At 36.8% G+C, this 14,842-nt stretch overlaps 1 protein-coding gene across 2 annotated transcripts in view; it reads right to left on the bottom strand.

Annotated features, from left to right (window-relative positions):
• Positions 1-14,842, bottom strand: part of RFTN2 (raftlin family member 2) — a 60,939-nt gene extending 46,097 nt beyond the window's left edge. Inside the window, exons 1-2 of one of the 2 annotated variants that reach the window (XM_029934148.1) lie at positions 14,806-14,842; positions 13,339-13,485 (exon numbers count right to left, since the gene is read on the bottom strand). In XM_029934148.1, coding sequence (XP_029790008.1) covers positions 13,339-13,477 — 139 coding nt within the window. In that variant the 5' untranslated portion in view covers positions 13,478-13,485; positions 14,806-14,842. Of the gene's footprint in view, positions 1-13,338; positions 13,486-13,570; positions 13,729-14,805 lie in introns of those variants that run through there. The other variant, XM_029934149.1, reaches the window with a different exon arrangement.

Genomic DNA, 14,842 nt, shown 5'->3' with positions numbered 1-14,842 from the left:
ATAAAAAATAAAATAAATTAAAAAATAAAAATAAAAAAAGAGAATGAGGATTTGAAGAACTCTTGGTTTGGTAGTCTATATGTTCCCCCTACCCAAATTTGAACAGAGATAAATTCTTAGTTCTTTTCATAGTTCAAAACACAGAATGAGAGAAATATGATTTAATACATGTTCATTTGGTGGGGAAAGGAGGGACCCTTAGGTACTTTGGCTGACAACAGATTAACTATAAGTTAGAAGTTAACCTAATGTGATCATAGTCGTCTGAAAGGCAATTGTCTCCATAGGAAGGTGGCTCATTGGATTCTATGCTGAGCAGACCACCAGGGTGTACTTCCTCTTTATTTTCCTTCCCTTTCATATTGATCACCTTCTAAACAATAATCATAATATACTAGTGTATTCACCTAATTATCTCATCTAATATCTGCCTCTCTCACCAAAATGAAAGCTTCATGAAGGTGGGGATATTCACATTTTGTTCATCTTTATTTCCTTATTCCTGGAACAGTACCTACCACATCAATCCTCAGTTAATATTTGTTGAATTAATAATTGGGTTGTGTTCAATTTAAGGGTCAAATTACAGACAGACAGGATATCCTTGCTCAGGAAGCAGGGGTCTGAAGACACAGGTTCTTCAACTATGTGCTAAATAAGTGAGGAATAGCGAAGATGTATGTCAAGGGCTCTCACACAAAGAAGCTGGCAAGTTTGACACTGAACAGTGGAGGAGACAGGTACATGGAGGAGTATTCACCCAAACTGCAGGTGGCGGGGAAGAATAATAGGACTCTGACAAGCTCAGTTCTTTTAAAATATGTGTGGTAAAGCAATATGGCAAAAAATGAAAGGGAAGAGATTTTTGCGCCACGTAAATGGAAAGCAGACTGCCAGCAACCTCAAAAGTCTAGTACTCAAATAAACCCTCAGCTTATCAAAAAGTTCTCACAAAGACCATCCACTTTTTCATGAGAGGCATAGAGTTCCCCACAACTCCCCTCACTACCATGTGTGTATTGGACTTGGGGTAATTTATTCCACACTTAAGTCATTGAGCACACTTTTAGTTTTTGTCATATCTGAGTACCATCTGTACTTCCATACAGTTCCTCTTTAAATTTTCACTTTAATCTTAAATTTTTCAGGGGCGCCTGTGTAGCTCCGTTGGTTGAGCATCCAACTTTGGCTCAGGTCATGATCTCACAGTTTGCAAGTTTGAGCCCCACATCAGGCTCACTAGTGTTGGTGCAGAGCCTGCTTTGGATCTCTGTCCCTCTCTCTCTCTCTGCCCCTCCCCTGCTTGCACTCTCTCTCAAAAATAAATAAACATAAAAAAATTAAACTTAAACTTATTTCAAAAGGAATTTATATTTCTTATAGGACCATAAAAGCAGAACTGCTTACCATAAGCAGAAAGTTGTCATACAGTAAATACAGCAAAAACATTTATTATATTCTAGTAGATACTGTTATCTACCAAAGATTCTAAGCCACAGCTCTATTCTCTCTTGGTTGAACAGGAAAATTAGCCATTAGAGATGTGTTAAAGACATATTAACTCCAAACTGATTGGAAGGCTTAAAAATTGAAAAGAGCACAACTTTCTATCTGAGACTCAATGTTATCTAATTCTATGCCTGTACGTACAACTTGAAAGCATCTCATATCCAATGCTAAGTGATTTGGTAGAGGCTTAGAGACCCACTAAGAAGGAGCAAGGAGGGAATAAAATGAATGATAAAACTAGATAAAAGAACTATAAAAACTTTACCTACAGTCTGGTGTTACTTAACAGGCTTTCTACACTTCATTGTCCCGAATTGATTATTACAATGAACTCATTCCCTCCATTCTCTTGTTTCAGACATGGTTTTCAAAGGCAGAGTTATGTAACATACTAAAAACAATCACCAAGAAGATAGCTATAACAGAGTAACATTGGTGTGTAAGGGGGTTCCTGTTCAGATGGAGAATGGTTTTCTAAGGAACACCTCATTCTCTGGTGATGTTAATGGAATACATTCAGGTTTCTAGGTCAACTCCACACCCTCCTGCACTCTCACTAAAGTAAGGTTATTGTCTTGGGTCTCAAAGTAAAAGAAACGTTAATGCATTAAACACATACTCAGTAGTTTTGGGAGAAGTCACAAATTGAGAAATCTAGAAAAGTTAGAGAGGGAGAAAAAAATTGTATAAATATATTTTAATATAAGTTTACATAAAAATCATGTTTATTTTGGGCTCAGTGTCTTACGTTAATTATTAAACTGTATCAATGGGTATATTCTTCTATCTGGAGGTCTGCGTCTTTTGATAAATAGTACTCATTATAGACATAACAATAATGGTAAGTGCTTAAAAGATATTTGTTAAAAGATCAACAAATGAAAAATTAGGTGTAACATCAACATATTCAATTAACAGAGCTCCAGGGTACTCATGGAGCATCAGTTTAGAAAACAGACTCTAGAACTGGGGTGCAAATCCCAGGTCTGTCACTTACTAGGTACTTTGCACCCGTGTTTCTCTATTTCCTTATCTGCAGAGTGAGAACAATAATAGGATCTACCCTATAGGATTGTCAGAAAGATGAAATAAGTTAATATTTGTTCCTAGAACGCATCTAGCATGCCGTTGTGCTATACAACTGTTGGTTGCTTTGTTAAATAAACTCCTCTCCTCTGCAAAGAGAGGCAACGCAGTATCCTTACTAAAAGCATTAGGCTTTGGAAGCCAATTGCCTGGGTGCAATTCAAGGATATGCCATTTACTAGATCTGAAACAAGTTACTTTGCCTCTCTGAGATAAGGATAGATAGTAGTAACTCTGTGGAGTTGCTCAGTAGTAACTGTAAAAGAGGAGCCCAGTGCTTAGCAGAAAGTAAACGCTTGAACATGAGTGGTGTGCCTGTCTACTGATGGTCCAGTCAGAACAGAGCTTCAAATGAGGTCGCCTTCAGAGATAAGTCATTGTTGGTTTTAAAAAACTCCAGAAAGAAGATCACTATAGAGATTTGGGTTTAAACCAAACATGAGGCCTGCTCTCAACCTGTAGAATTCTAGAAGTCCCTAACTCATGCTGTGGATTAGGCATTCCTAGCTCACACTCCAAATCAATGGTTTCTGACTCACTGACCTATTTATTACACTGAGTCCTGGACTCAAATGCCTGCAGGCACTAGACTGATAAAAATGAAGAAAGGAGCTGTTCTGGAAGAGGCTGACTTGGAAAAGACTCAGGACCTCATCCAAAGAGAGCAGTAGCCATGGCTCAGAGCTGCCACAGAGGCAGTTTTTATTGGATCTTCCAATTTTTAAGAAGACCCTCAAATCCAGATTTTTATGTAATATTTGCCCATTTTAAAAAAGTGACAGTGAATTCATATTTTAACACTGTATACACCAAGTGAGACCTGTCTGAAGGCTGAAAATGGCCATGTCTCCTTCATTTGTGACTTCTTCTCTGGGTCACCCCGGGGACTCTGCAGACTGGAGACTGCTCAGGTTCAGGCCAGGCCACCTAGATCATGTTAGACAGTGTTCAGCATCCTAGGATGCAACACAACGATCCAATTCTTCCTCACTAGAGGGAAGAGGAGAAGGATGATGATAGAAAGGCTGGAGTTCACTCTTTGAACAAACTGTTCTTACCTGACATTGAGACTTGCTTTAAACATGTTAGCATCATACTCGGGAGCAAAAGGAGGAAAAATAAATCTGGGAATTTTTTTGAGAACTTCCCTTCATGTAATTTTCTCAGTTCTCACTAATGTTTTAAACTGTGCTGAGAGACTAGAAGCCTGATTCAGCTGAGAAATGTGAGGAAGGGGAGAATTGGGCACAGAGTGAGGAAGTTTCATCAGTACTCACCAGAGTGAGTAATTATGTTTCCACAACAGGTTTGGTGTTTGAGGCCAAGACTTTGATTTCATGTCCTTATCCTGGGACAGTAATATCAGAGGGTCAATTAGTATTCTTTTTAATATTTTAAGTAATCTCTATACCTAACATGGGGCTCGAACTCACAATCCCAAGATCAAGAGTTGCATGCTCTATTGACTGAGTCAGCCAGATGCCCCATGGCTCTATTAATTTTTAAACCAGGAAATTCAGGGGGAGGCGGTGGTTGTTTTGGCTAGAATTTGAACAGCACGGGTGGTTAGCAGCAGCTGCAGGCCATCCGTCTTGTTCTTCCTAGCTCTCCAGCCACCATCAGTTCTCTTTCAGCTCTTTGGGAGAAGGAGCAAATGGCATGATAGGGTGTGGTTGGTTACTGTTAAATTGATGCTACATGATTTGTAATACTTTATTATACCTTACAAGAATAACTGCTGAAAATGTTTTGTAATTGCTTTGAAAAAACTATACCAATGTAAAGTAGATTTTTATGATTAAGATTGAAACATACTAAGGTCAAGCAATGTTCTATCACTTATCCTCATAGTTTTAAAAAATAAAATATTAATAGACTTTTTCACACTCATTTGCTTAAAAGCCTCATAGACCAAGAACAAATTTAAAACTGGAAAAATCCACCATCCTGTATAAAGCTATGAAATTGCTCAATGCCGAAAGCTTTTCTCTGATGATGTAACTCTAGGAAAACTGTCCAAGACATATACGTTCTTTCCACCGATTTATTTCTGAAGTTTGGTATGTGTTTTTGAAATATTTATGAAACACTCTTTCCTCAGATAAACATACAATGTACAAACACTGGCCGTAGTTTTGCCGTATTTTCAAAAGGGAATAGACTGTCAATGTCCATATATATCTAGCAATTATAGTAAAAAATATTAAGTAACATACATCAAGTGCATATTTTGTGCCAGGCACTTACGTGAAATGCTTTACATGCCTAGTCTTGATAAACCCTTACAAAACCTTCATAGGGTAGATATTATCATTATTCTCAGATGAGGAAACTCAGGAAGAGAGATTTGGTAACTTGCCCAAACTGCTAGTAAGTGGGTAGGCTATGATCAAACCAGACAGAATGACTCCACAGCCATACACTCTAGTGCCTAGAGAGAAGTAAAACTTCATTGATTTGGATCATGTTAGTATAGAATTTGTGAAAATTTAGACATGAGCTAGGCTAAAGCTTTTGAGCTATACTAAATTGTTAGGCAATTTAGTGTATGGATATTAAAAAGAATATTTAGTTTACTTATCAACATACTTAAAATTATTTAGAAATATGAACTGCTAGATGAACAATATCTAAACTATGTAAACTTTTATGTTTTCAATGAAAGATTCCATTTTTGTAGTTACTCTTAATTGAAGTAATGTAACTGTAGTTTTAAATATGGTAAAATTCTACTGAACTACATGGTTCATTATTATAGGCAGATGTATGAAAGATCAACTTATGACCATTTCAGACTCCTGCAGCCTTAATTTCATTGCTGCCTACTTCATGTGCTACTCTTTGTCCATTCTGTTTTTATCTGTGGTTCTAAGACAGACCATGTAATTTTCTCTCATTTCCAAATCTGTACATCTTGTCTTTCAGCCTTATTTGTCTTACCTGCACTTTCTATACTTAGTCTCCTTCTTCTTTTTTTTAATGTTTACTTATTTATTTGGTGGGGAGAGGCAGAAAGAGAGCGAGAGAGAGAATCCCAAGCAGGTACCACAATGTCAGCACAGAGCCTGATGTGGGGCTTGATCCAATGAATCTGTGATCATGACCTGAGCAGAAATCAAGAGTTTGACGCCCAACTGACTAAGGCACCCAGGCGCCCCCTACTTAGTCTCTTTTTCTTCACTGTTTAAAAATTGGAGGTAGAGGTTGAACTATAACATACGAAAAAGAAAAGAAAAACATTCAAAACAAAACATATTTAACACTATCAACACTTGGGTAACCATCATCTGCTCAAAAATCAGAAAATGATGGGCACTCCAGAAGCTTCCCATTTTGCTCTTTCCAATCACAATCCCCCTCTCCCCTCTGTACTACCTTGAGTTTTATGATCATCATTTCCTTTCTCTTCTTTTAGTTTACTATCCAAGAATGCAGCCTTAAACACCGTAGTTCAGTTTTGCCAGTTTTTTTAGTTTTATATAAATGGAATTGTAAGACATATATTTTTGTGTATGTCTTTTTTTAGTTTTTATTTTTTAAAAGTAATCTGTACACCCAATATGGGGTTTGAACTCACAACTCCAAGATCAAGAGTTGCCTGGTCTATCGACTGACCCAACCAGGCACCCCGTGTGTCTGTTTTCTTTCCCTCAACATTATGCTTGTAAGATTCATGTTGTGTAGCTTGTGTAGTTGTAGTTTGTTCATTTTCATTGCAGTACAGTTAAGGCTGGCAAAGTACTGCATATGGTCTGTTTTGTAATGAATGGTAAGTTGGTACTACGATGGCAGAGCTGAGTAATTGCGATGGTGAGCACATGGCTTGCAAAGCCTAAAATATTTACTATCTGGTCCCTTACAGAAAAAGTTTGCAGTATAGTGTTCCACTGTGTGAGTGTACCACAATTTTTTTCTAGTATTTATGTGTTGTTCATACTTTTGGGTTATTAAGATCTATGAAGAACTTATCAAATTCAACAACCCAAAAATAACCCAGTTAAGAAGTGAGCAGAAGACATGAATATTTTTCCAAAGAAGACATTCAGATGGCTAACAGATACATGAAAGGATGCTCAACATCACTCATAATCAGGGAAATACAAGTAAAACATGATGAGGTACCACTTCATGCCTGTTAGAATGGCTAAAATTAACAACACAAAATAACAGATGCTGGTGAGGATGTGGAGAAAGGGGAACCCTCTTACACTATGGTGGGAATACAAACTGGTGCAGCCATTCTGGATAAAAGTATGGAGGTTCTTCAAAAAGTTAAAAACAGAAGTACCTTTCAACCCAGCAATTGAACTACTAGATATTTACCCAAAGGATATAAAATACTGATTGGAGGGGGCACATGCACCCTGATGTTTACAGCAGCATTATCAATAATAGTCAAATTATGGAAAGAGCTCAAATGTCCATTGACTAATGAATGGGTAAAAAAGATGTGGTATACATATATAATGGAATATTACTCACCCATAAAAAATGAAACCCTGTCAGTTGCAACCACCTGGATGGAGCTAGACTGCATTATGGTAAACGAAATAAGTTAGTCAGAGAAAGACAAACACCATATGATTTTACTCCTATGTGGAACTTAAGGAAAAAATAGATGAACATATGGGGGGAAAAGAGGGAGGCAAATCATAAGAGACTCTTAACAATAGAGAATGAACTGATGATTACCAGAGGAGAGGAGGGTGGGGAGATGGGTGATGGGTATTAAAAAGGGCACTTGTTATGATTAGCTCTGGGTGTTATATATAAATGATAAATCACTAAATTCTACTCCTGAAACCAACATTACACTATACCTTAACTAAAAATTTATTTTTTTAATTAAAAATTTTTTTAATGTTTATTTAGTTTTTTTCCGAGATAGAGACAGAGTGTGAGTGGGGAAGGAGCAGAGAGAGAGGGAGACACAGAATCTGAAGCAGGCTCCAGGCTCTGAGCTGTCAGCACAGAGCCCGATGCAGGGCTCGAACTCACGAACTGTGAGATCATGACCTGAGCTGAAGTTGGATACCTAACTGACTGAGCCATCCAGGAGCCCCTTAGCTAACTAGAATTTAAATAAAAACTTAAAAAAAACATATAAATAACACTTGTATGAAGTGTTTTATGTGCCTCATGGTACACATGTGCATACATTTATGTTAGGTATATCTTCATATAACTAGATAATGCAAAGCATTTGTATTTTACAAATGGTTGTACCAATTTCTTAAAACATGGAATTAACAGTCTTTTAAAATTTTAGCCATTTTGGATGTTTTGAAGTGGCATTTCACTGTAGCTTTAACATGCATTTTTCTAGTTACTGATAAGGTTGAGCACAGCTTCATATGACTATTGGATATAGTCATTGGATTAAGTAGTTTATGTTAATTCAATGACCATATTGGTCAAAACCATTGGACATAATTCCAAATTCCTTGTGCATTTTTATGTTGTTTGGTTTTTCCTTATCAATTTGCAGTTGTATTTTCTAAATTCTGGATACAAATCTTTGTCTAAGTCCCACTCATTCTTTACATCTCAGATGAGGTGACCCCTCTTTTAAGGAATCTTTCTGAATCCCATAATCAGGTAGAGGTGTTCTTCTTTCTGCTCCTATAACCCTCATACTTCTAGGATAGACTGTATCATATACAGTATGTGTATGTACACATTGTAACTAAATGTTTATTTATCAGTGTCCCTCAGTTGGATGCTCATTGGAGTGCAGGTTCATAAGAGCAGGGACTAGGCTTTATTTATCGTTGTATCCCAGCTCTTAGCTCAGTAGGTGCTCAATAAATATTAATTCAATTAATGAGTAAATGTTCACTCAGATATAAGAAATATATGTAGGATAGAAAACATGATTTAGATTGTCAATATCAATGTATATGTATTTTCTTCCAACATCAATATTTAGGTGGATCAACTCTGCTATTACTAGAGATTCTCTTCTCTCTCAGTCTAGAATGAAATATTTTTCTCTCCCAGTTGTCTGGATTTATGAGGTTTTATTATTATTCTAGGCTGAAATATCTCACCATTTCAAAGAATGGAACTCCTTGTATAGGTTTATTCACCTAGTAGGAATTTGGGCTAGGCACTACAACAGGGATTATGTTGATGCCTGATTAGGTTTAGTCCCTTTTATTAAAAGTTCCTTTAGTGTAGCACTTTACCTTTGAAAATCTTTTGACTGTTTGGGGAAATGCTCAGGAATTTATTAGATTCAGACAGCTACAGAAGATTTAGCTGGACCCACTCTTCCTTTCTCTCTTCCCTCTCCCTCCCTTCTTCTCTCCTTCCCTCATTTCTAATCCTTTATTCACTTCTTGTTGATTCTTTCATGCATTCTCTTCAGTGCCACATCTACATTCTTCTTAAAAGTTCTTTATCACCTAAAATTACTGACCACTTCTTGTTTTTTTGAAACCCTCTCTCACCTTGTTCTCTCTGGTGCTATACAGTCCTGACTGTCTTCATTCTTGGTCATTTTATTGAAATTGCCCTCAATATGGCTAAATATGCCTGACAACTCAGCCCAAGATGCTTATACTTTGCCCACCATTCATGCTTTTTAAGACTTTAACTATTTCAGTTCCTCCTGGAAATCATCATCTCCACCTATGTGTCTGTAAGAGTCTCTACCAGGATGTCCACTGCCATTACAAATGGAACATGCCTGTGATGGAACTGCTCACTCACCATGTACTCTCTTTGGGCTGCCCTTCCCACTGTAAGAGGAATCATTATTTCCATAGTTACTCAGGCTCAGTTACACAGTTACTCAGAAGTTGAAGGCATCTTGAATTCCTCATTCTTTCTCTTCCTTCAAATCCAGCCAGCCACAAGTCAGTAAGTTCCTCCTTAATAATGGCTGTTATATTTGCTCCTTGCATTCTCTCCTACCGCAGGTCCTCATTGTCCACTGCCTTCTAAATAAATGTCCATTAGCCTTCTAAATAAATGTCCACACTCTGATCTCTCCCCACTGCAATCTCACATTAATCTTCTAAAAAAACTTCTCTGTACCTATCAACCACTCACTCAAAAGCCTTTACAGCTACTTAATTCCCACAGAATCAAGGAGTTATTCCTTAGCCAGGTCAGAGCATTTCATACTCCATTTATTTCCAACCTTATTCTCTCCCTTTCTCCAACAAAATCTCCCTTAGTTCACTGCTCTAGACAACAGCCCTTGAATATGCTTCAACCTCTTAATCTTTTTCTAATTATCTAAGCCCTATTTTTTCTTCAGGGTCAGTTAAAGTCCTAATTCAAGTTCCCTGACCATATTCAAAATTAAATTTTCCTTTTGCTGACACCTCTTGTATTTGTATTACAATTTTTCATTCATAATTCAACAAAACTTATTGGCCATTGTTCATGTACCAAATACTGTGCTAGAAAGGGGGATACAAAGGTGGATAGGAAATAGTTCCTAACTTGAAGAGTTTAGGATCTTGTCCAGTTTGAATAGTTAGAATATAAAATACTTGAGGGTAGAAATTGTCTTGATCCTCTTCGTATTTCTAGTACTTATCAGCATCTTTTACAAAATCCATATGTCATATGTATGTATTGCTGTTAAGAGTAGTGATAAAAGACAATGAGACTTTCTTGTTTTAATAAGGAAGCAAGTTAGGGGCAAGAAAAACTTTACTTAATATATTTTACATAATTTTACTAGAAATTCAAAGCTACCATCTGTCCTTCTTTCTATTGGGTTTTTAGTATTGTAAGAATTCCTTTAATCATAAAGCTGTATGTGCTTTAAAAATCCTTAAGGCTATTATTATTCACATTCTTTTCTGGGATTTAAGGATGAAACTAACACTTTTGGATCATTTGCAGAGTTAATTTAACTATTCATTAAGAAATTCTGTAACATGCTTGTATATACACTCACACACTCTCATAAATACACATTCATAGATTACTATACCTGATCCAGAAAACTCATCACAAATATTTTACTGAAATCTCACTAGTGCAGTTGGTAGACCTGGCAGAAAGCCAGGAGGGATAATAATAGTTAACTTTTATTAAGTGGATTATCTTGTATTATCCTTCTTAATCCTCAAAACAACTCCATTATGTAAGCACCACCAGAATCCTTATTTTCCAGATGGGGAAACTGAGATATAGCAACATTTATAAACCTGACATAGTGAGTGAAAGAGCCTAGATTCAGAATCCAGGAACTCTGGCTCCAGAGTTTTATGTTTTTAATGACTATGCTATTATTTCTCCCATAGAGATGTAAATAGTGGCCCAAAGTCCCCATGTACTGCCCCCACAAAAGTGTGGGGAAGCAAAAAGAGAAAGGAAGGAAGGACAGAAGGAAGGAAGGAAGAAAGAGAAAGACAAGAAAGAAAGAAAGAAAGAAAGAAAGAAAGAAAGAAAGAAAGAAAGAAAGAAAGAAGAACAAGAGAATGGAATTAAATGGAAAATAAACAAGTTCAGGATAATTAGCCATCCCAACACAGGGCGCTGGAAATTTCAAAGGGTCTCCTTTTGCCCACTGAGACTTTCTCTCTGTCTCATGTCCTCTGTTTGGAAAAAACGGAGGAAAACAAGGTACATGACAGGCTTGTCATGAGCACACACAGCTGTTACCAGACCATTTTATTTCCTGAACGGTTACTCACAGTGGCTTCTGAGAAATAGGAGGTGCCATTATTCAGTACTTACAGCAATCCCAGGACAGAATTGCCAATGCTAAATAGAAGGCTGGCATGTTTTAATTGCTCCCCCTCCCGCCACCGCCTCCAGGACTCACTCCTGTATACACTGGAGTGGCAGGTGGAGGTCAGAGACAGAATAAAAGAAAGGTGATTTGTGCACTTGGGGTGATACAGAGCCTTAGCTTCTGATGCAAAGACAAAAACAAAAACAAAACAAAACACAACAAAAATGTGGAAGAATTGGACAGAGAGGGGCACCAGAAGACTAGGCGTCTCATTGAAATAGGAACCAGATGCAACTTTAAAATATTTGCCTGCTTTTTGTGCTAGCATTTGTAATCTATGCCCATACTTACGCTTCATAGTGTAATACTATTACCTCCTGCAAACACCTAGAGTAGAGGTAGTTACTATACTCCTTTCATGGAGAGAAGTGCTTCTGATAAAAACAAAACCAAAATCACTTCTGATGGAAGGTGTAGATGTTTGATTTGAGCATGATTGCATTTATACTTATTTGTTGGAGACTGCTAACATTGTTAGAAGGAAATAAATCAGAAAAAAATGTAAAGTTACTTTAAGCCCTAAAATCCTATGGTGGATTGTGCAGCAAGTCTTAAAGTGCAGGTCAAAATGGCTCTGGCCTGAAGTTTTGAATAGACAGGTTTTAAGGTTAAGGAGAGTGTGTGTTTGTGTCCTATGGATTGACAGAAATTCTTCCTAAAAATAATTGCCAAGAACAATCAATGGAGAAAACACAGCACCACACCAGAAATATTTTCTCAAGTGATGGGTTTTGAAAAAGTATAGAAAAAATTCACATGATTGGTTAGTTTTCTGATTATCACTATTATCTTAATGCACTTTAAACTTTCATAATTAAAAAGAAAATTAAGAATATTGACATTTTTACCTTTGCTAACCTTAGTCTTAGATAAAAATAGAAATGTGAATATGTTAAAAGTATATATCTGGATTTTGTGTATGTCCCTGGAAGGGGGTTTGCTTGCTGGCTAGCTCCGTTTTTGACAAAGAAAAATGGGCTGCTCTTGCTTCTCGCACAAAGATGCACTGTTCACAGAGGACACCAAAAAATGGAGAATTTGTGTTTAAGTTGAAAATAAATGAATATCCAACATGGTAATTTATTTAGTATAAACTTTCTATTAACTGATAAAATGTGTGGCTTATTAGAATTAAAAGTGTAACTTTGTAATAAAAACTTAAAATACTGATACCTGGAAAATCTAACAGCTAGCACAATATTCTAAATTTCACTTCCAGTACCCCACAATTAAAGATTTTGTTCTGCTTTCTAAAAGCTCAGTTTTATCCACACAGTTGTATACCCCGAAGTTCCAAAAGAAGTGAGGCCAAGTATTTGTGAGTTCGAGCTGCCTCTGTTCTTTCCACAGGGCTGCCATCGGGGCTTGTTTATTTGTGTTTCCAACTTTCTGGACCAGGGAGTTTCTCTGTTAGGGACAGGGCACCAAGCAAAGGAAATGTCTTACAGAAAGACTATCTTTTTTTCTTTTTTACCGTATTTTCATACTTCAAGGTTAGCTTGGTTAAAAAAATCAAATGACTAGTACACTCACAAAATTTTACATAGTTGGAAACCTCAGAATTATCTTAGCAAATACTCTTCCACACGATGCAAATCATATTCCCTACATGCTACGTTCTTGTGACTTTCAGATGTTTTTCAAGACCCAAACTGTCATTAAGGCTATAGGTATTAGTTTGGGAAATCAAGCATTTTTATCTATCCTTCTACAAAGGATCAAATCTGCATCTGATTTAAAAATGAAAAATAATTCCAAGCAGTTTTTCTAATTTTTTGAAGTATATATGATCCCTATTATAAAAAGTGAAGCAAACAAAACAAAAAACCTTCAAAATATAACTAAGAAACAAAGCATTATTGTTAGATTTATACAATCTGATTGTGAAGAATAGTTTAAAAATTCAGAAGCAACACTTAAAAAAACGGGTGCCTTATCTTTGAGAGATTTCATTTAACAAATAAAATAGAAGCAAAAATTACCTTGTAAAGTAAAATCCAGCAATACATATTCGTAAGCAAATTCTGTCTTTGTTTCCACTTGCGGTCTCTTCAGGGTAGAAAATATTTTTCCAGGGCTGCTATCATCAGGGTCTTCTAGCTTTCTAAGTCCGCACCCCATGGCAAAATCTGTAAGGAATTAAATTGCAGGATAGGGGAGGGAGAGCAGCAAATTCTGTTGTTTAAGCTGCAAAAAGAAAGTTACAGACTTAACTGCTTTGATTTTTTCAGCTAAACCATAGACAGTCAAAAAGAAAACATTTGAGTCCAAAGGAAGGAGCTGAAGACGTTTTCTATCCATTTTTCTGTAAAGTCGTTGAACCCATGATGATTAGACTACAGCTCTGGGAGGCTGGGCTTGATTTTAGGGGAAACATGCAAGCTGCTACAACTTAGCGGAGAATTTCCATGCCACGTCAATTTACAGCCAGCCCCCTACCAGAGTTCTGTCGCTCAGGGCACCAACAGTGCTTTGTCTGTCCCAGTTGGCTGCATGATAAAGGAGGTGTCCAAAAACGGAAATAAAAAGGCAAAAGTGCAACTCGATGGAATTATCTACAAGTAGAGGTTATATTCAGGCATATTGGCATGCAATTCTTTTTCTGTTTTGTTTTTTCCCTCTTTCCTGTGCCCACCCCCTCCTTCCTCTCTGCTACTACCAGAAAAGCAAGAGGAGGGAGGAAAGGAGGGAGGAAAAGAATGAAAGAGAGAGAAGGAATGAAAAAAAAAAAAAAAAGGGATTCTCAACATGGTTGGAAACAAAAATTATTTCCAGAAAGGAAGTCAGCTTTAGAAGGAAACTATTTCTGGAGTCTAAAATGAGAAAATAAAGTTTTTTTTTTTTTTTTAACAAAACTTTAGTCTTTAGGTAGCACTTTTGAGGATTTCTTTCCACAGGAAGACTCTTTTCATATACTAATCATGTACTAATTAAAACTGCCAAATATAAAAAATTTATATTAAGATATTTTAGGAATGCCTGAGTGGCTCAGTCAGTTGAGCATCTGACTTAGGCTCAGGCTTGCTGTCGTGGGTTCGAGCCCCACATCAGACTCTGTGCTGACAGCTCGGAGCCTGGAGCCTGCTTTGGATTCTATATCTCCCTTTCTTTGCCCCTCCCCCACTTACACTCGTCTGTGTCTCTCAAAAATAAATAAACATTTAAAAAAAGGTATTTTAATGAAAAGATTTTATTTCTCTTGTGTGGAGAACATCCTTAAAGTTTAAAGTACTCTACTTTAACAGGCTTATGAGAGGAACTCTTTACAATTTTACAGGTCCCAAAGTGTATCCTTAATTAAAAAAAAATAGCAACAAAACTGACTTGATTATTCAGTCTTATAAATTGCCAAAATTTACCTGAAGTCAGGAACAATTTATAATGGACCTATTGTAATGAGTGTTCACTGCATTTTACCATGTATAGCTCAGATAGTATGGTGCACTCACCAAAGCTAGAAGCCCTGGAATCAGACTGCTTGGCTTC

This window comes from Suricata suricatta, chromosome 3 (genome assembly GCF_006229205.1).
Source record: "Suricata suricatta isolate VVHF042 chromosome 3, meerkat_22Aug2017_6uvM2_HiC, whole genome shotgun sequence".
NCBI lineage: Eukaryota > Metazoa > Chordata > Mammalia > Carnivora > Herpestidae > Suricata > Suricata suricatta.
The sequence above is the reverse complement of the archived record's forward strand: the minus strand, read 5'-3'. Positions and strand labels throughout refer to the sequence as shown.